We start from the raw sequence: 20,578 nt of genomic DNA, 5'->3' as shown, positions 1-20,578 counted from the left end.
TCCTCCTTGTTGCTGCTTCAGTGGGAGGTGCTAAAAGCACAACGTCATGGTCAGGCCCTTGACTCCCCAGAACCACGCATTGTCACAGCACACATATTGGTGAAATGTATGCCTTATCTGTATGTAAAAAAAGTGGCTTACGATGGAAAACATCTGCTGCTGAGCATATGTAATGCAAATAGTCTTGAGTTTGTATCTCGAAAGTAAAGGTAATTTCTCCTTGTGTCAACCACTGCATTTAAAAAAAATAAAATGAACTGTTGAATGAAGTTAGTAATTTTGTAGAGAAAAAAAACATTTTACAACTGATGATATTGCACATCATATTGCAATCTGGTGTATTCCCTCTGTGGCTCTGATAAGTGTCATACAGCAATAAACTAATTCCATTTTTTTTTTTTTTGCCAAAAACTTTATTTTTCAAGATAACACACTCTTCCGGCAAAGGAAATCATCTATCTTTGTTCTTGCTCATTCTCTCACTTACTGTGGCAGTCATGTTACTCAGCGCTATGCGGTACATGAAGTTACTTTGTCAACTGCTGTAATTAAACTATCAGAGCTGGGACGAGTTCTTCAGGTGATACAGGTTGAGAAAGGGACTCACCTGCTGTCACCTTAGCTGGCCGATGTTCAGGTATGGATGTGTTGGAAGTGTGACAGTGACAGAATGAGTGTGCATGTGTGTGTGTGTGTACAAACTAGTGGCCCGCCCTATTTCCCAACCTATTTCATTTCTGGCCTCAAAACACACACACACGCACGCGCGCACACACGCACACACACACACACACACACACACACACACACACACACACACACACACACACACACACACACACACACACACACACACACACACACACACACACACAGGCACTTAACTTACTTGTCTTTTTCACCAATTCTACACAATATTATACATACTTAGAAAACTTTTATTATTATGTCAAAGCAAATCAAACATTTTGTAATGTCAAAGCAAAGCATCACATAACTTGTGTTACTATGTGTGTGAGTGTGTGTACACACACATGATGAGTGTATTTTGTGTGTGTTATTTTTCAAGAAGCAAAACCTGCAGTGAGAGACAGAAACTCATACTACTCATCACTGTGACTAATCACATCAGAAACAAACAATAACTGCGGAAATTGCTGCATCAGTCTGCCACCTAGTGGTAAATCCTTGTCATAACTCAGAAGAAATGTTGTGAAGTATGACTGGCTTTCTCCACATCACTGATGCAGTTCTACACACAGTTCAACTCAACCCAATGTGATTTATCTCATTATACAGGGAAAGGCAGACATAGATGAGGCAGACAAAAACACACTCTCTAGTTAATCAAAGCTACAGGACACAGAGGCCTGCTTATCAAGCTAGTGCTGGATATCCAACAAAGAAACCTGTCCAGTATCAAATTAGTTAAGTTTGGAAGTCATTGAAGAAAAGAAAAAAGGATATATATAATGTGTTGGTCTTCTGTAAACACCTCTTATATGTGCCATGACATGAATGCATGATCTAACATTTTCTTATATCAAGGAGGACATACACTTTATTATAGTAGTCTACCAGTCTCAGCACCATTTTCACATCTATCCTCTGGGGCCAATCACATTGCAATTCCAATTCCAAAATCAAAGATAATCTTGTGGCTCCAAACAATTATCTCTGAAAATAGTAATTTCGCTCCCGTATCTCTCTTTGAGATACATCTCAAGATCTGCAAGGGACATCGCCCTCACGTCATACCCGACATTCTTTATCTTTGTCCCGTCAACGGGAACAATTTCCTCCGTGCTGTTGGGATCGTTGCGGCCAATGGCAGCAAACGTGGGGAAAGTTTTCCTGAGGCTTTCCGGAAGGTTCTGGCTGTAGGACGGGCAGCAGTAAGCCGACCACAGATACTCGGGTATGGCCACTCGGTGTTCCTCCTTCAGCCAGCGGTCCACCCTGTAAGGAATGATGCCGGTGACAATGTGTGCGCGGCCCAAACAATACTGGTTCAGCGTCTTGTTTACGTGGCTCTCCAGAGCCGCCCACGGCCCGCCGTTGGACTCCTGAGTCTGGGGAACCACATTGGTCAGGGTGAACGTGGAGCGGCGGTCGATGCGGTCCTGGTGGTGCAGGCTGGGGTTGAGGTGGCCGCGGGTGTAGCCGGATTTGGTGTAGTCCTGCTGCACCGCCTGGCTCTCAACCACGTTCTGGTCCACTTTGTGAGGAGGTCTGGGGAAACGGACCATTGCACCATCGGCTTTGGAGTTGGCCAGCTGGGAGGGAAATGTTAGATGATTAAAAAAGGCAGTGGCTATTACATTCCGGATATTGGATACTGGATACTAAATATTACTGTTGCCGTTTTATCCTTTAGTTCTATTGAAACATATACTGATAAAAACAAGACTTTTGCTATTTTATTTTGACACCCTGGGTTGCCAGATAAGAATGCGAACACAACGTGCAACCGCCATGGATGTAAGCAAAACAAACTGGACTAACGGTTTGATTCTACCCAACCAAAATAGCCTTGGCATCCTTCTGAAAAGCTGCATGACCAGAGACATAGTCAAATGCAGGTGAATATTTCATTTGAAACATGGACACAGCTAAGAGCCCAGAAACCTTTTAAGATAGGGGCTGAGTTGGGTCATTTTCTCCTGAAAAGGTAGCCTAAGCATTGAGCTTCAACTAAAGTTAGCTTTAACTCATTTATAACGGCTAGAAGGGATGAACATTTTAAATAATTTCAACATTCCAGTTCTCACATTCATACTCTGTGGTCCATGTATTCCGCTATGTTTGTTTCCCATTTACAGAGCCAGGACCACGAGGAGCAATTCACGGAATTTGATATTTCTTTTTAAGTGTATGGAATTGTCGGACCATACCTTTAATGCTGTCTCTCAAAAATCGGTTCTTAATTATATGGGAACTAAACCTTACGCAACTTTGACCAGTGGAGAATGTTCAAAGGTCTCAAATTAGACCTTCTTCTAACCTTAACCTGTGGAAATAGTTTCAAACACCAGAAATGAAGACAACCGCGAAATGATTCACATGTTGAACAACGTATAGAGCAGACACACGACATTTAAAATATGAAGAAAAAAAACCATCTAGTCTTTAAAACATCTTGTGATTAGATGAAACTTACCTGTGATCACTCTTATTATCAACAGTAAAAAAAAAAACATTTATGGGTACAACAGTTAAAGAAATGCTGAATTCTCCAGCCTTCTGATTTTCTTGCATGTGACTATTTCTCACTCACAAAGCATAACCTGATCAAAATAATTTAGCATGACAAACAACAGTATGCACTTTTGAGGAAACAACAGGTCTCTGTATTGAGACTGAGTCAAGGATATTTTGATGTAGTAGTTGACATAATGTTTCTGTCCTAAGCCCAATCCCTTGACCTGACCTTCATCTCTCTACATATCTTGTGTGCACATTCTTAAAGCAGCATTAAGGAGTTTTTCCCTTGGAGCTCCCCCTTAAGGTTTGGAGGTATTTAACGTTTACTTCAGTGTCGTAAATACCCAGTTACGATAGATGCAGCCTCGCATACACTGTATTGATGACCAGACGAAGTCAGAAACCAACAAATTATGTCAACCGATAAGGTAAGAATATTCAAAGATTTTACATAAATATGACTGCATAGTTTTATTCATTGTGATATCGGAGATGAATGCTAACATAACTAAAAGAATGACAACATTTAGTTTAGATGAAATACCGATCGCCTTTTCAGCCTATACATTGTGTGATCGAATACAATATAGTTGACAACACCAAAACGCTACATATTCATAATTTACATTGGAACATGTAATTCATTACAAGCTAGCGAAGTTAGGTTTCCAAGGTTGTAAACTTCTAAAGCTTACCTTGCGTGTGATTGACTAAGACTAACGTGTGAAATCCTTGGCGTGTGAGACACTGATTTGCATGCTCGTCTGAGACGGTCGATCACTTTTGGCATCTACTAAAATAGGGTGACCAGACGTGCTCTCTTACCCGGACAGGTCCTCTTTCGAGACCTAAAAAATGCGTCCAGCAGGGATTCCAAAAACGTCCGGGATTTTGCCTTGTCGGATATCTGTGTTTATCTGGGTCTTTCACAAACTAGTTATTACGCCCTTACAAGGTTTGGAAAGGGTATTTCCCTTACGTTCTACCTTCTTGCGCGAGCTCTGACTGTAGAGAGAACTGTCAATGGTCGATAGCCTTGTCAGTGCTGGCAGATGTACGATAATTATCCTCTAAATACGATCATTCTGAGCCTTTGGTAAATGTCGTCGCGGGGGAGGGCTATACACTACCCCTCCCCCGCAACGAAGTGTCCTCTTTTTCACAAACTAAAATCTGGTCACCCTAACTAAAACTACAAATCTCCGTGAGACAGGGATGACACTGATAAGGCTACAGCCTATTCTTTCATTAATTACATAGGCAGGGATGTACATCACAATACATCAATTTTCGTTGTTTTATCGACATAGGACAGATCACAATAGCTAACGTCAAAGACAGTAGAAACAGTTTATTATAACACTGTATTAGCTAAATTCGAAAGGATAATTCATGCATGGCTAATGGTGTATGAGGTTTGGATGTCAACAAGTTTTTTTCTATGGTTTTATTGCAGGAATCGACGTCATTGTCAACGTCTGCCTCTTCTGAGGTAGAGACAGGTAGGGACCTTTACATTGGTGCACCTGCAGTAATTGCAGGGAGATGACAACAGACCAAGAAAGGCTCTGCTGCCGCCAGGCCCCTGAAAACTCCGTCAGCAGCATGGCACATATGCAGTTATATGTTCTTGACCCGGGCGTTTTACGGCTGGCATGGGCTGCATGGAACGATGTGTTTGCTGTTGATGACGAACAGGAACCAGGGGTGGAGCAGCGACAGTACAGACATGCGGCATACCGCCAATTTGTACTGTGGCAGCATGGCCGCTTGGGTGAAGGCAATAGGGTTATTATTCCGAGCTGCTGCGTTTGGAAGATAAGAACTGCATTTCCTGACCCCCTGGGTCAATATGTTGGCTTCAGGGTGCACCGTTTGGTGTAAATAGTTTTGTTATTTATGTTCAATGTCAAAACATGTACAGTTTGATGTTCATTGTTTTTTATTTACATATAAATGAAAAAATATTTCTTTTTACGACTCTTGAATTATTTGCAAATTATTTACATACACAGCTATGAAAGAATGGAATAGTTTAGAATTCACTTTGGGCACCACCCTCCCAGCGTGAAACCTGAGCCGTGACAAGTTCAAATGTGGATGGAGGCTGCGTTGCGGCAAGCAAACCCAAGCGCCTGGGATCATCAGGCCTTAGACCCTGTATTCTGGGAAGGCCCATTCCACTTCCCAGCCTCTCAGCAAGGATGGCCTTCTGCAGGTCTGGAATGTAATGGTAGCCTTTGCTCTCCTTCAACACATATACATTCCAGTGCTCGGACTTCTTGTTGAAGTACTGTCTGTACCTAGTAAAGTAATTGCACAATTCCACAACTGTTTAGGTAAGAACTAATTAATTATTTTTGGTAGTACACTACTGTTATAGCAAAGCTTACATTCGGTGTCCATCCTTGCCACGTGCAGGAATGCGGTGGTTGTGATAGTTGTAAACGATTGCTGCAAGCAATGTCTGGGTTTTGTAAACAGGGGGGCTGTAGGCAAACCGCTTTCCTGCATACATGAGTATGTGGTTTTAGAAATTCTCCAAATCTGAAGTTGTCCTGAAAAACACATACATAACCCGAAAGGCCCAGTCAGTGACACACTTCTCACCACTAGATGCTACTCCAGGAAAAGTATCAGATGAGGCTTCATTTCAATTTCAATTATAATGTGCTTAGCAGTCAGGCCTAAGCAGCTGATTTTGCACACAAAACAAACATGGAAAATCACCCAGAGTTATACAATTATTGTATTGGTAATGGTTCTACAAGACAGACAAAAAAAGTTCAGAAATATGATCATAAGTGCTTGTGTGTATGTGCAAATGTATGACAAATACTAGCATTTGCATAACTATAGGGGCATACCTGAAACTTTTTGTTGTTCTGGAGTTTCTTGTATGTCCTCACCTGGAGGATTGGGTGTTGCCACATCAAGCACGGCTTTATCCATGCTTATCTCCAGGAGTTGGTTGATGTTGGCAGTCATAGCTGGGGCACTGCAAAGCAGCAAGATATGTACATAGAATCAATTTGAAGATCAAAAAGGAACAACTGCATCATGTTCTCCTAAAACGTTGTCTTCTCCTGAAAGACCAAAATATTTGTGATTGCACCCTTCAACATAGCAGTAGTTCAACCTGAAATGCAACTAGAAACATACCGTAGATGAAGAAAAGGACTATAGTCTTCATCAGAGCTGTCCCAATCTTCTTCCAAGCCCTTCTGATTAGGATCCTCCCAGCAATCATCCATGTCAATACTGTAAATAAAAATGATTTACAAAACACACACCCACAACACCATAAACTTGAAGCACAAAAGAACACGAACTAAGATGGTTTCATGTGCAAGACTTACATGCTATTCCTCATATAATTCGCCTCCTCCTCATCCAGAGAGTCATGCTGCTGCTCTTCAGCAATGCTCAAGGAGTGCATGCTGTGAATATAAAACGAATCTAAATAAATATATTCATCAACAAAACAATGCATTACGGTCGCAGTTGTAAGACGAACTCACCTAGATTCTAGCACACCAATCGCTTCGGTTTCTTTGCCCAACGGTTGAACACCTTGCATAGCGAATTATTTGTCCCTGATTCAAAAGATAAATAAGTCAGTCACAACTTACAATGTCCTGCATGGCTGGTTTAGAAACGCAGTTCTAAGATACATACCCATCTCGGTCGGACTCTTCTGAAATACTAGATACAGGCGGCGGTGGTGGCTGTGCATGTGCCTTGCTGGGAGTAGACATTCCCTACCGCTTTTGATAGAAAGAACCAATTCAGTATGTTTGCCGCTACATCTTTATATATGTTTTCACAAATCACGGCATTCAAGTCAGGTAACACACAAGTAGCATACTAAGCTAACGAAACATGAACCACAGACCAACTGGCTGTAAGGGAATGCTAACAGACAAAGTCAACTATCGCTAAATTCCTTGGAAATATCTGGAATATCCTGAGACTAGTGGAGCTTGGGTGGCAAGTTAGCCAGATAGCGATCACAATAACATTACAAAGAAGTGTATACGACGTTATTACTAGCTACTCGATTATTACTAGCATCATTGTCCAAGCGTGTTATATAACAAGATGTCTGATATCGCTAACGAGATGTCTTGATAGCGGCTAAGCTAGGGTGACCAGACGTCCTATTTTACCCGGGCGGACAAGTCCTCTTTTACCTGGACAAAAAAGAGGACGTAAACCTAGCATCAATGTCCAAAAGTGTTATAATAGGGTGACCATATTTGAGTTTGTGAAAAAGAGGACACTTCGTCGCAGGGGAGAAGGCAGGGTATGCTAGTGTTTAGCATGCTGGACCCCGCACCCTCCCCCAGCGACGAAGTCCTCTTTTTTAGAAAACTAAAATCTGGTCACCCTGAAGCCTAGCAAAACCTATTGGAATGTGCTTTCCTCGAGTATGACAAACTAGCGAGTCAACAACTTTGATAACACAGTCAAACATCAAGCAAGAGACAGTACAAACTACTTACTAATCCAGCTGAAAGATGGCTAGCTGTGAATCAAACTTGTATCCGAATGTGTCTTTCAGCTCTCTCCAACGAGTAAAAGCTGTTCCGATTGTGACCCTAGTCCGATCTCTTGCTCTGTCGGCCTCTCTTTTTGTCTTCTTTGCTTCATCAGACATCGTCTTCTACTGTTTCTTTGGTGCGTTCTCCATGATGAATACTGATGAGACTTCGCTGGCTTCTCGTTTATACTGTAGCTGCGAGCGTGGATGGCACTATATGACATTGCGTAATCACTGCCAGAAAGCAGGTCGAAGTACATCCGCCCCCAGATCGGGCGGCCTCAGAATCCTACATAGCGGAGTTATTTCCCCACAGACCCCCGATGGCAATGGCGGAGGCGCAAATCGCCATATTAAAAGTCATTGTAGCGGCACAATTTTTTTCAAGCTGTTATTTTAAGGTACAATTGTTGCATACTGTTACTTTAATACTTCATTTTTTGTCTCTGACCTCTGTGGAAAAAGTCTTCTTGTTTCTTCATCATATTAGTGACGCATAAGTAAAGCCTATCACATCAGTAGTTTGTATGATGTGTACTATAATGATACATATTTCAGGGTGAGGCTTAGAAAGATAAGACCATCCTCCATGTGCTGAGCGCCTCCCTGACTTCCTATAGCATTAAGTGCAATACCATTTTATAATATATAATAATAATAATATTTTCAAGTGCTTCTATTATCTTCTCTGTGCAGAAACACACTACCAAATCTATTTTAAGATGTTGGTACTGTGTTGCAAAATAAAGCCTCATTTAGAAATCAATTTGGTTCCTTAGTATGAGTTATTTAGAGCTATCGGGCATTCAAACACCCTCAAACCTGAAACCGTTTCCTCCACGCTGGACCATACCGATGTTATCGTTATCCCCCCAAGCTTTTGATTAAGCAAGCATTCCATTGCGTTGCAGGTGTCTGACATAGTAACTAAAGTTGCACACTAGTGCTAGAGAACTGCTGTAACCCACGACTCGCAACTATTGCAGTGACCTACACCACTTCTGTTTAAAAAATAACTGACAAACTGACTCTGAGATGAAATAGGGAACAGATCCCGATGGAGTATCGTGAGGAAACATCACCCATAAAACGCATTAAAACTGTGCACCAATAGAATGAGAGAATACTCTCAACCTGTAAATGATAATGTCCAGCCAGTATTGAACTTTCACCTTGACTTTACCGCGGTCAATATACTATAGATTTATACTTAGTCATTTATTTCAAGAAAGGTCATGTTTAGCATGTTTCCTTGCAAAAGAATATATAATATGTAAACATTCGACTTACATTTTGTGACGCATTTGTCTCGAATTGTAACGGTGTTTCACAGTCTTAATTCAAATTGTTCAAAATCGTCCAAACAGACTTACCTGTGGTTCATACTTCCAGTAGCCCCTTGGCCTTTTACCCGCTGGAGTTGTGTACAAGTACGCAGAGAACCACGGCGACCGGCGCTCACGGCTGTACAGTGTGGCGAAGTGGTACTTGTTCTTGAAATTCTGGCATATGGGGGTACCCTCTATCCCACTGGGTGGACAATCCCGGTAGAAAGAGTTTACACAGGGCGAGAAATCCCCTACGTCTCCCTGAGAAAGAGGATAAAGTGCGCTGATGGCAAACAAATAAAGCGAGTATTTCATTGTGAGAATATGCCTGGTAAAAATGCACAGAGAAGATCACCAGCTGTAGAGAGGTATTCCTGTAGAGGTGTACTGAGGCTGTGTGTGTGTGGGAGATAGCGATAAATAGAGAAAGAGAGGGAAAGGGAAAGGGGAACTGTTTATGAAGTTACGGTAAGTGCACTCATCAGCATGACACAATTGACAGTAGGTTGATTGAATTTCTCGCTTTCTCCCCCCCCCCCCCTTTATCTCTCTCTCTCTCTCTCTCTCTCTCCGAATTACTTTAATCAAAGTAATTATATGATGTATAAATAACATATAATATAATTACATAATAATACATATTGTGCTGTACGTTGACGTTTACAATGTATTGAAATCCCACCGTCATCTGTTTAATTGAATCAACCCTGAACCCCCCCCCCACAAGCAGAATGGCGACTCAGCAGTTCAGAGGATCTGGGAAACATGTTGTGGGTGACGAGAAGTTTACCGTCTTTCGTGGAACTCTTCACATTATTCGAGAAGTGTTATTTTCTCCCCTCCCATCTCGTGCTATCATGTGCTTGCATTAATAACTCACGCTGCCTTGTCTGAGAGCATACAAGCTGTTTGGGGAGGGAGTACACAGGCACTTTACAAAACCATTCAACATTATATATATTATATAACTTTTCTAGTAAAATGATGCGACAGTATGAAATGTAAATCCTTATATAATATTACACTGTAAGAGTAGTTTTCACTCTTGCGTGTTGTTTTAGAGAGAGACCACCAATACGAAGCATTTGGTTGTAACAAGATACGTTTTACTGGCAAATAGTGACACAAATACAGCTTGACTTGACTTAACACAGAGTACCATCAAGGCCAGGCTGGAGAATGCATTCTGAAGACAGGTACAGAGAAACTGGACTTTTAAGTCTTTAACCCAATGAGGTCATTTTCTGGGCCTCTGGTGTCCGCCCCTCAGGATGGTACCAGGTGTAACGGAGTTGAAAAATCCGTTTAACAATATAATGTATATATAATGAGTTTCGCCATAATTCAGTTGTAAATAATGTTGGTGTTTTGGAGCCACCTCTGGAGCTGTGGTGTACTGCAGGTCGGCAGTTTATATGTGTGTACTGTTGCCGTTACTAGACAGAAAAAGTTTGCCTGTCAACGGTAGGTCCACTGTACAAAATGACCCTGATGATTTATAAACTTACAGATTGATGAATGCAATAAATGTCGACAACTTCGACATATTACATGTAGTTTATATGATTAGTATGTATTTTGTTGTTTGTAAATACGTTTTATCAATGGGCAGAGAGTTTTATCATATTTTGTATACCACGAGGTTCATCATGATACATACTGATTAGCTAGCTAGTTCGCTGGGAATTTCCCATTCTCCACGTACCGTAAGCTAGCTAACTGTACTGCCGTACTGAATGTATTTTGACATTTGATTTTATTGGTGCAGATGCTGTGTACCAATTGTGATATTTGCCTGAACAGGTATGTTGCTGTTACAATAGTGTTATATGTGTGAAATATGTGCATTGTTGTTTAAATAGTTTGTGCGCTGTTTTACTTGTGCGTGATTAATGTGTTGTTTAAATGAGACAGGAAAAAGTTTGCCTGTCAACGATGCTGTGTACCAATTGTGATATTTGCCTGAACAGGAATAAAAGAATCAGTTGCAGTATTCGTCAGTCCTAAGTTTGACCACCGTCACACTGGTGCCGTGACCTTGCGATTCAAGATCAGCTTGATGCAGATCGCCTGACCAAGGGTGCAGCGTGGTTTGGAGGAATTCCGTGTTGGAACGTCATTTGTGCTGGAGCTTGATTATGGTCAGGTACTCGGGACTGTCAAAGCATCACTGACAAGATAGGATTTTGGTTATTTTCACACTGTTTATATACACTGTATATGAAATCTGTTATTGAGTTTTATTTTATTTGTCTTTTATTTTCTATTTATATGTCCATTTCTTCTCTATTGTCTTGCCTAGAGGTAAAATGGCTAGCAAGTTTCCATGTGATGAGTCTGAGCTTAGTCACTTCTCTTTCGGGAGGGGTAGAGGTGTAATGGGGATAAATGTACAGCCCAGTAGGTCTGTTGGGAGGGATGTGGGTGCTTCGCCTGTGTTGACTGCTAGAGATAGGGACTTAAGATCGAGTCAGGATCTAGGTGAGTCACCTATGGGGCAGGGGCCGCAGGATGGGCCACACCACTCAACACCTAGTGGTGAAAATACGACATTACACCAGTTCAGTGATATGATTTACCAGCTGGGCTCTCAGATAGGTGAATCAATTGTAGCCTCACTCCTGTCTAGTGGTGCTATTGGTGGCGCTAACCACAGTAGTGCTAATTTACACAACGCAGAGTACCAGAACACTCATACTGGCAATATGAATACATTGAATGACAATTCACACGTTAGAGTCGTTGTGAAATCTGATAAGGAACCTGTTATATTCAGGGGGGATAAGACTGACAAATACACGGTGACTGAATGGGTTGAGTTGATGAAATCGTACCTCAACAAACAAAGCTATGGTGTCCAGTCACAGATAGAGGTGGTAATGGGGAGGCTGATGGGGAAAGCCAGGGATGTAGTTAAGATAGGCTTCGGGAGTGATCCCTTGCTTGAGACTTCTTGTACCCCAGATGTGATATATAACATACTGAAACAGTATTTCAGTGACACATCTTCATGCCTGCCCTTACAAGACTTTTACTCAACCCTGCCAAGTCAGAGAGAAAATCCAATTGAATACTGGATACGCCTCAATAAAGCTGCAGACTTAGCTGAGGAAGGCTTACAACGTCAGGGCAGACAAGCAGAGAACATGGGGGGTGAAATTGCGAAGATGTTTGTGAAGCACTGCCCAGATCCAGAGCTTGCGTCTGTGTTTAAGTACAAACAGATTCATGAGTGGACATCGAAGGAAATACAGCAGAGGATAGATGAATATCATCGAGAGCGTGCGTCTGCTGTGAAGGTGTGCACAACTCAGACCCGTGCGGCGGCACTGCTTTGTCAGGAAATGCATACAGAGCCTTACAGTGTAGGCAACATGGAGACATCCAGTGGCAACTCTCTGTCTTATCCAGCTCTCTCTCTGGGGGTTATGCCATCTCTCTCTCCTTCACCTGTCTTGTCCCAGGCCCAGCAGCAGCCCTTCTCTCCAGGTCACCAGGGCCAACAGCCTTATTCCTCTCCTCTGTCGCAGAACTGTCAGCAGACTCTCTCTTCTCTGCCGCAGTACCAGAGACAGCCTCCATCTTCCGTGCCACAGGGCCTGTTGCCTCCAAGTCAACAGCAAGGCAGTGATGCTACTCTTGGAGAGATGATGTCTATGCTCAGGGAGCTTCTGACTAAAGTGCAGGTTGGAGAGGGAAGGCCCACCTGGCGGCGTGGTGGTCGACAAGTCCGCACCCGGACCCACTTCAACCGTGAAACCAACTGTCAGGTCTGTAACGGAAGAGACCACACTACAGAGGTCCACTGCCGCTCTGACCGTCTTTGTTTTACCTGCTTCAAGCCTGGCCATTCAAGGCATTCATGTCCCAGCGGTGCATCAGGCCACGATGTTGGGCAGGGAAACTGAATGACCTGTACTTTAAGGGAGGCTGTACAGGTCCTGAAGAAAACTCCCACATACATGATGCTGTAGCGCTATATGATAATGTTAAGAATTTGGATAAGTCAGAGACTGTTATCATTCAAAACACACAGAAACTTAGGAGCAGTGACAGTTTATTTTACACTCCTGTTAAAATCGGAAAAGTGACTCTTGGCGCTATGTTAGATAGTGGTTCAATGGCTTGCTCTTTAAGTGCAGAAGCGCAGCAGAAGCTTAATGAAGCTGGTGTTGTCTCTCTTAGCAGTCAGGAGGTGACTAGTGTGGTTTTTGTTGGATGTGGTGGCATTCGTGTGAGGCCTAAATCAGTGGTGAATCTAGAGATGGAAGTCTATGGATGTAGTGTGTCAGTGCCTACCTTTGTTGTGGAGAATCAACGGGATGAATTAATCATTGGCTCCAATGTCATCAGATATATAGTCAGTAAGCTCAAGGGAGATCCGAGCTACTGGGAGGCTCTGTCGACATCAGGCTCCGGTAACCACGAACTTCAACAGTTCCTCTCTCTACTAGCTGGGCTGGAGCGCTGGTCTGATGATGTGGTCCCAGACAAAGTAGGCACAGTCAGATGCAACAGAGCTGTTACCCTGACAGCTGGCAGTGAGCACCTTGTGTGGGGGACCCTTCCTAAAAATGTGAAGATATCTCCTGGTAGTACCGTCATGACTGAACCGACCTCTTCTCACTCTGCACCAAGGGGCGTTATGGTTGCCAGAGTAGTGACGCCTCTCTGGGGTGACAGATGGGTTCCACTCAAGATCCTTAACCTCTCAGACAGCCCAGTCACATTGCGAAGGAACGCCAAGCTTGCAGATGTCTACACCTGTCTTGCGCTGGAGGATATGGAGGTTCCAGAGCTCAGGAGCTCTCTTCAGGCTACATCTGTTGAGCCTGCTAGCACATCAGCTCCACCAGATGTCGAGACCGTGCAGGAGAGACTGGTACGTGTCGGCCTAGGAGACCTGGACCTCGGATCTTGTGATGTGTCAGCAGACTGGCGGGGAAAGTTGACCGATCTTGTGCTTAAATATGAAGATGTCTTCTCTCGCCATAATCTGGACTGTGGTGAAGCCAAGGAGTTTGTGCATCGGATTCGTCTCACAGACGAGAGGCCATTCCGTCTGCCCTACCGACGTGTTCCACCTGCCGAATACCAGAAGCTCCGCCAGGTCCTCACTGAGATGGAAGAGAAAGAAATCAATAGGAAGTCAGCCAGTGAGTTTGCTTCACCTCTCGTCCTTGTATGGAAGAAAAATGGTGACTTGCGAGTGTGCACAGACTTCCGCTGGCTCAACAAACGGACACTGAAGGATGCCCATCCTTTGCCACACCAAGCTGATTGCTTAGCTGCCCTGGGTGGGAATGCGTTCTTCAGTACGATGGATCTGACATCTGGCTTCTATAATATGCCACTCCATGAAGATGACCGCAAGTATTCTGCATTCACAACGCCCATGGGCTTGTATGAGTACAACCGGCTTCCCCAGGGCCTGTGCAACAGTCCAGGCAGCTTCATGAGGATGATGACCTCCATATTCGGTGACCAGAATTTTCTCAGCCTCTTATGTTATCTTGATGATTTGTTGGTCTTTGCTCCGACTGAGGAGTTAGCTTTGGAACGGCTGGAGCTGGTTTTCAGTCGCCTTCGCCTGCACAACCTGAAATTAGCTCAGAAGAAGTGTTGGCTGCTCAGGAGGTCCATGAAGTTCCTTGGGCACATCATTGATGGATCTGGTGTGTCCACAGATGCCGCCAAGGTTGAGGCTGTCAGCAAAATGACCACAGCAGATCTAATGGAGCCTGATGGACTCACGCCGTCTCAGAAGCGTGTCAGATCATTTCTGGGGATGGTGAACTACTATCAACATTTTGTGCCTAATTACTCCGCCATGGCAAGGCCTCTCTTTGAACTCCTGGCTGGCCAGAAGCAGAAGCGCAAGGGAAGACCGCGCATTACACGCGCTCCCCAGTCACGGAGGTTGACGCCTGCTGACTGGACAGCCGACCACCAACAGGCATTTGAGGGTCTGAAGGCAGCTTTGGTGACCTCAGTTGTTTTGGCTCACCCAGACTTCACTCGTCCATTTGTGCTGTGCACTGATGCCTCCTTGGATGGATTGGGAGCGGTTCTCTCACAGGTTCAGGAGGGTGACACTGTGGCGCGGCCTGTAGCTTTCGCCAGTAAATCCCTTTCACGGGCTCAGAAGAAGTACCCCGCTCATCGCCTTGAATTCCTTGCATTGAAGTGGTCTGTGTGTGACAAGTTTAGTCACTGTGTGGACCGATAATAATCCCCTCACACACATCATGACGAAACCACGGCTGGATGCCTGTGAACAGCGGTGGGTAGCGAAGTTGGCTTCCTATGTATTCGACATCAAGTACATACCCGGCCCCAAGAACACTGTGGCGGATGCGCTTAGCCGGCGGCCGTTTGCGAAGCCAGTGGTTGGAAAGAGGTTGCTTCAAGACGCTTACAGTGAGCTCCTCGTAAAAGCAGTTCCCGTCTCTTCTGACTCTGTCCAGGAAGCTTTCCGACACTCGAACACCATTCGGGATGACCATAGCAGCAAGGGGGAGGAAGAGCTTTATGTGTCTCAATGTGTGAAGACCCAGTCCTTCTCCAAAGACGAAGTCTCTGCCATCCTGGAAACACACAGCCTGTGGGAGTCCGGTGCCAGGATGCGAGCTGTGAACGCTCTCCAGCATCTTCCGCAGCTAATTCCCCCTGATGACAATCCCTTATCCGTGTTCTCGGAGAATGAGTTACGTGAAGGGCAGTTGAGTGATCCCATTCTTTCCAGGGTGTTGTATTTTGTGGAACGTGACCGACGTCCGTCCAGGAGAGAGAAACCCAAGGAGCCTGTGATGGTCATCAGATACCTCAAACATTGGGAGAAACTGACAACTTCCAATGGGATCCTTTACAGAGTGTCCAAAGATCAGGTCTCTAAGAAGAAAAGATACCAGTTTGTGGTTCCTGACTCCCTCAAATCTGAGGTCCTCAAAGGCGTTCACGACAGCACCGGCCATCAGGGCCAATTTAGGAGCCTGAGCCTGGCTCGCCAAAGATTCTTCTGGCCTCACATTGACCGAGATGTCAAAGACTACGTCCGCAAATGTTCGAGGTGTGTCATAAGCAAGACCCCAGATCCTGAAGGAAGGGCACCTCTGGAGAGTATAAAGACTTCTGCACCTTTGGAGATTGTATGTATTGATTTCTGGACTGCAGAGGACTCTAACAACAAGTCTGTTGACGTGCTCGTAGTGACTGATCATTTCACCAGGCTTGCACAGGCCTTCCCCTGTCGAGATCAGTCTGCTAAACAGGTGGCAAAGCAACTTTGGGACAAGTATTTCTGTGTTTATGGATTTCCTGAGAGGATTCACTCAGACCAGGGTGCTTCGTTTGAGAGTCATCTAATAAGTGAATTGTTGAAGGTCGCGGGTGTGAGGAAGTCCAGGACGACACCATACCATCCAATGGGCAATGGCAGCGTAGAACGTTTCAACAGAACGCTGGGTAACATGATTCGAGCCCTCCCGCCTGATGCAAAGCACAATTGGCCTCGTCACCTCCAGACCCTGACATTCATGTATAACTGCACCGTGCATGAGACTACAGGCTACCCCCCTTTCTATCTCATGTATGGTAGAGTTCCACGTCTTCCAGTTGATGTCCTCTTCAAGAACATCTTGAAAGATCCAGAGATCAGTAGTTATGATAGCTATGTGGTGTCTCTCACAAAAGACCTTCAAGAGGCCATGGCTATTGCTCAGGGACATGTTGATAAAGAGGCAGGGTCGTCAAGCTGAACTCTATAACCGCCGTGTAAAAGGGAAATCAATCTCTGCAGGTGACCGGGTCCTGGTCTCGAACAAACGTGAGAGAGGGAAGCGTAAGACAGCGGACCGATGGGAGTCCACAGTGTACATTGTTGTGAGCATGAATGCCTCCTCTCATACATATCGGATTAGGAACCCAGTGACTGGTCAAGAGAGAGTTGTGCACCGTAACTTGCTGATGCTTGTTAACTTCTTGCCTGTGGATGTGGACAGTCTCTCAGATCAGACCTTTGTGTCCTCCTGCGAGAATGAGTCAAGCGATGTCAGTGACATGGATGGAATGTTGCCTGTTGTGGATGTGGAGAGTCTCTCAGATCAGACCTCTGTGTCCTCCTGCGAGAAGGAATCAAGTGATGTCACTGACATGGATGGAATGATGCCTGTTGTGGATGAGGAAGACGCCAGGACCAGAACTCACGAGTGGGTCAGCAATATGACAACTGTGGGTGTGGACAGCCAGGTGGGGGATGGTTCACTTAGGGATGTCTTGAGTACGAACAAAGAGTCTGAGCATGTGGGCAGTTTGCAAACCCAGTCACAGACAGAGAGTTCTGAACACAGTCACACAAATGGCCCAACGGCTGACACTCAGGGTACGCCCACACAGTCTTTGCATTCCAGCCACTCAGATGAGGTACACATTACAATACCACCTTCCATTCAGTCTGATTCAAGCAGTATTCACGAAGCCAGATCTCGTGCTGGACGTATACTTAGACCGGTTAAGCGTCTGTTGTATCAGATGTCTCAATGGGGTATTGTCAGGGATACCAGTCAGCTTGTTGACAAAGCCAATAATTCAATGTTTCAACTATTCCAGTGAAATAGGTATTCTTTTGTATATATATATGTATATATAGTTGGGTTTTAGTAAATTTCAGTGTATTCTTTGGGTAATTTAGATATTTTTGATTACTTCACCATGGATGTGTCTGAGTGTACCTGTAGGGACCTTTTTCTATGTATGGGATATGGTTTGTGTGGGGTGTAGACTGCATCCTACTTCCAGAAGCTGGTAGTGAGCAAGGTGCCGCTCTCTTTCCACTTCATCCTTTTGGGGATACTTTTCAAGTTGGAGTATTTGTGTAACCATGTCATGTTAAGTGCTTTATTGACCACTATTGTGAATGTAATGCCTTGTTCATCTAACGATTATGGGCGAAATTCAGAAGCGGTGGGTGTAACGGAGTTGAAAAATCCGTTTAACAATATAATGTATATATAATGAGTTTCGCCATAATTCAGTTGTAAATAATGTTGGTGTTTTGGAGCCACCTCTGGAGCTGTGGTGTACTGCAGGTCGGCAGTTTATATGTGTGTACTGTTGCCGTTACTAGACAGAAAAAGTTTGCCTGTCAACGGTAGGTCCACTGTACAAAATGACCCTGATGATTTATAAACTTACAGATTGATGAATGCAATAAATGTCGACAACTTCGACATATTACATGTAGTTTATATGATTAGTATGTATTTTGTTGTTTGTAAATACGTTTTATCAATGGGCAGAGAGTTTTATCATATTTTGTATACCACGAGGTTCATCATGATACATACTGATTAGCTAGCTAGTTCGCTGGGAATTTCCCATTCTCCACGTACCGTAAGCTAGCTAACTGTACTGCCGTACTGAATGTATTTTGACATTTGATTTTATTGGTGCAGATGCTGTGTACCAATTGTGATATTTGCCTGAACAGGTATGTTGCTGTTACAATAGTGTTATATGTGTGAAATATGTGCATTGTTGTTTAAATAGTTTGTGCGCTGTTTTACTTGTGCGTGATTAATGTGTTGTTTAAATGAGACAGGAAAAAGTTTGCCTGTCAACGATGCTGTGTACCAATTGTGATATTTGCCTGAACAGGAATAAAAGAATCAGTTGCAGTATTCGTCAGTCCTAAGTTTGACCACCGTCACACATGCATCTTAGTTCTCTGCAATAACACATCATTTCTGTGTGACAATCATGGCTTTGAGAGCGCCTCTACTCCCATCTGTCTTATCTGTCTGGAAACTCCAAACATTTCATCTTCCGCCCGAGCTTCAAACATACTAAGTAGCCACTGCCTTGACCTTGCTAAGCCGGATGGACTGTAGGCTCTCCTGTTTCTCAGGCTCTGCTCTCTGTATGTCTTTGTGTTTCACATTGTGTTCTTATGCATAGACTCTGATTTTCTATAAGGCCAAATTCATTGTTAATAAAAATAAGTTTTGTTAATAAATTCGTACTTAACTGAATTTATCTTACACAGACACAAACACAGTTTATATATATATAGTAGTACATCACTAATCCTTGGTAATATGAATATTCATATGGACAATTTTTGTTCAGTAGAGTGCTTGTCCTTATTTAACTAATGTGTTCACAGCCCTCCTACTTATGAGGCTGGTAAGGATAGACCTCATACTGTCACATAATTTTACTACAGAAGAGTTCTCCCCCTTGGTTGCATCTAATCTACTCTGAGTTCATTCTCATCACTAGAGATTAATGATGCCATGGAGAATCTTTGCTCTACAGTGAGCTCTTGTCTGGATAATGTGTGTCCTCTATCCACAAGACCTGTTCGTACGAATCCCTGTCACTCTTGTCTCACTGATAATATACGTAAAGGAACTTAGAGCTGCTGAGAGAAAATGTCATAAATCTAAAATGCCAATGATGTTGGTAACTAGCAGTCTCTTTTATCTGCCTTGTCTTCCTCAGTCAAAGCTACTAAAAAGGTATTCTACCAACAAAAAAGGCTGACACAGACAGTAGGAAACTATTTTCTACTTTCAAGAGTCCCCAGTTGTCCGCAGCGTGTGTAAGAGCAGTGATTGACACTCCGTCAAGCACTCCTCCTAGCTCTGATTGGTTGTTTTGATTCGGTTGTGTTGGATTTCTGCAAATGGCATTATGACCACTAGAGGGAGCCACAGGAGCGTGATTTCATCAGTCTCATGTGTTACTGTCAGTTTCAGCAAATATGACAAAAGTGTTATTGTAAGAGTTTCCTAGTGCAGTTTTAACCCATATGATGTGAACAATTATAGATTAAATATAGAATTATATATTGCCACCCTCTTTCCCTTTATGTCAAAGATTCTTGTAAAGGTTGTCTTCACGTTTCTGTTTCCCGTTTCAGAATAATTCGCTAGACCACAAGCAGTCTGGTTTTAAGAGAGGTCATTTAATGGAAACTGCTCTTTTATCTGTGACCGAAGCAAAAGTCTCTGGTTAGTCATCAGTTCTGTTTTTACTAGACGTGTCAACGGCCTTTGACACAGTGCACCATGACACCCCTCTCTGTATGCTATCTGAAGGGATAGCACACAGTTGGTTTGACTAGTACCTCAGTGGACGTTCCTTTGGTGTGCAGGGTACAAGTCTCAACATCTCACCACCTCTCCAGAAAGTTTTTCGTCATATTTCATCGAGGTCGTGTCTATATTATAACGGCGCATGGCATATGCTTGAAGGTAGTTTCAGTATAAGCCCTTGGGGTGAACATTTCTCATGCCACAGAAAATAAGCCTTTCTCTCTGTCTAGTGACTGGACATATAACAACAAGGCTTCTTGAATTGCTCTCACTTGCTGCAGTATGTCAGTGCACATCGGTGGCATGGCTCACAGAGTGCACATAGTGGTTATTTTTAAGTGCTGATAGTGTGAATAGTGTGTGTGTGTGTGTGTGTGTGTGTTTGTGTGAGAGAAAGAGAGAGAGAG

At 43.7% G+C, this 20,578-nt stretch overlaps 1 protein-coding gene across 1 annotated transcript; it reads right to left on the bottom strand.

Moving 5' to 3' along the window:
* Nucleotides 1–917: 917 nt before the first annotated feature.
* LOC105892768 (endonuclease domain-containing 1 protein-like) lies at nt 918–9,510 on the bottom strand. Its single transcript, XM_012819074.3, has 2 exons — nt 9,121–9,510; nt 918–2,276 (listed from the first exon to the last, which is right to left on the bottom strand). The coding sequence occupies exons 1-2, from the start codon at nt 9,388–9,390 to the stop codon at nt 1,644–1,646; spliced, it is 903 nt and encodes a 300-aa protein (XP_012674528.2). The 5' UTR covers nt 9,391–9,510; the 3' UTR covers nt 918–1,643.
* Between the last annotated feature and the right edge of the window lie 11,068 nt (nt 9,511–20,578).

The sequence above is a fragment of the Clupea harengus genome, chromosome 23 (genome assembly GCF_900700415.2).
Source record: "Clupea harengus chromosome 23, Ch_v2.0.2, whole genome shotgun sequence".
NCBI lineage: Eukaryota > Metazoa > Chordata > Actinopteri > Clupeiformes > Clupeidae > Clupea > Clupea harengus.
Note: the sequence above shows the minus strand (reverse complement) of the source record. Positions and strands in the feature narration are given on the sequence as shown.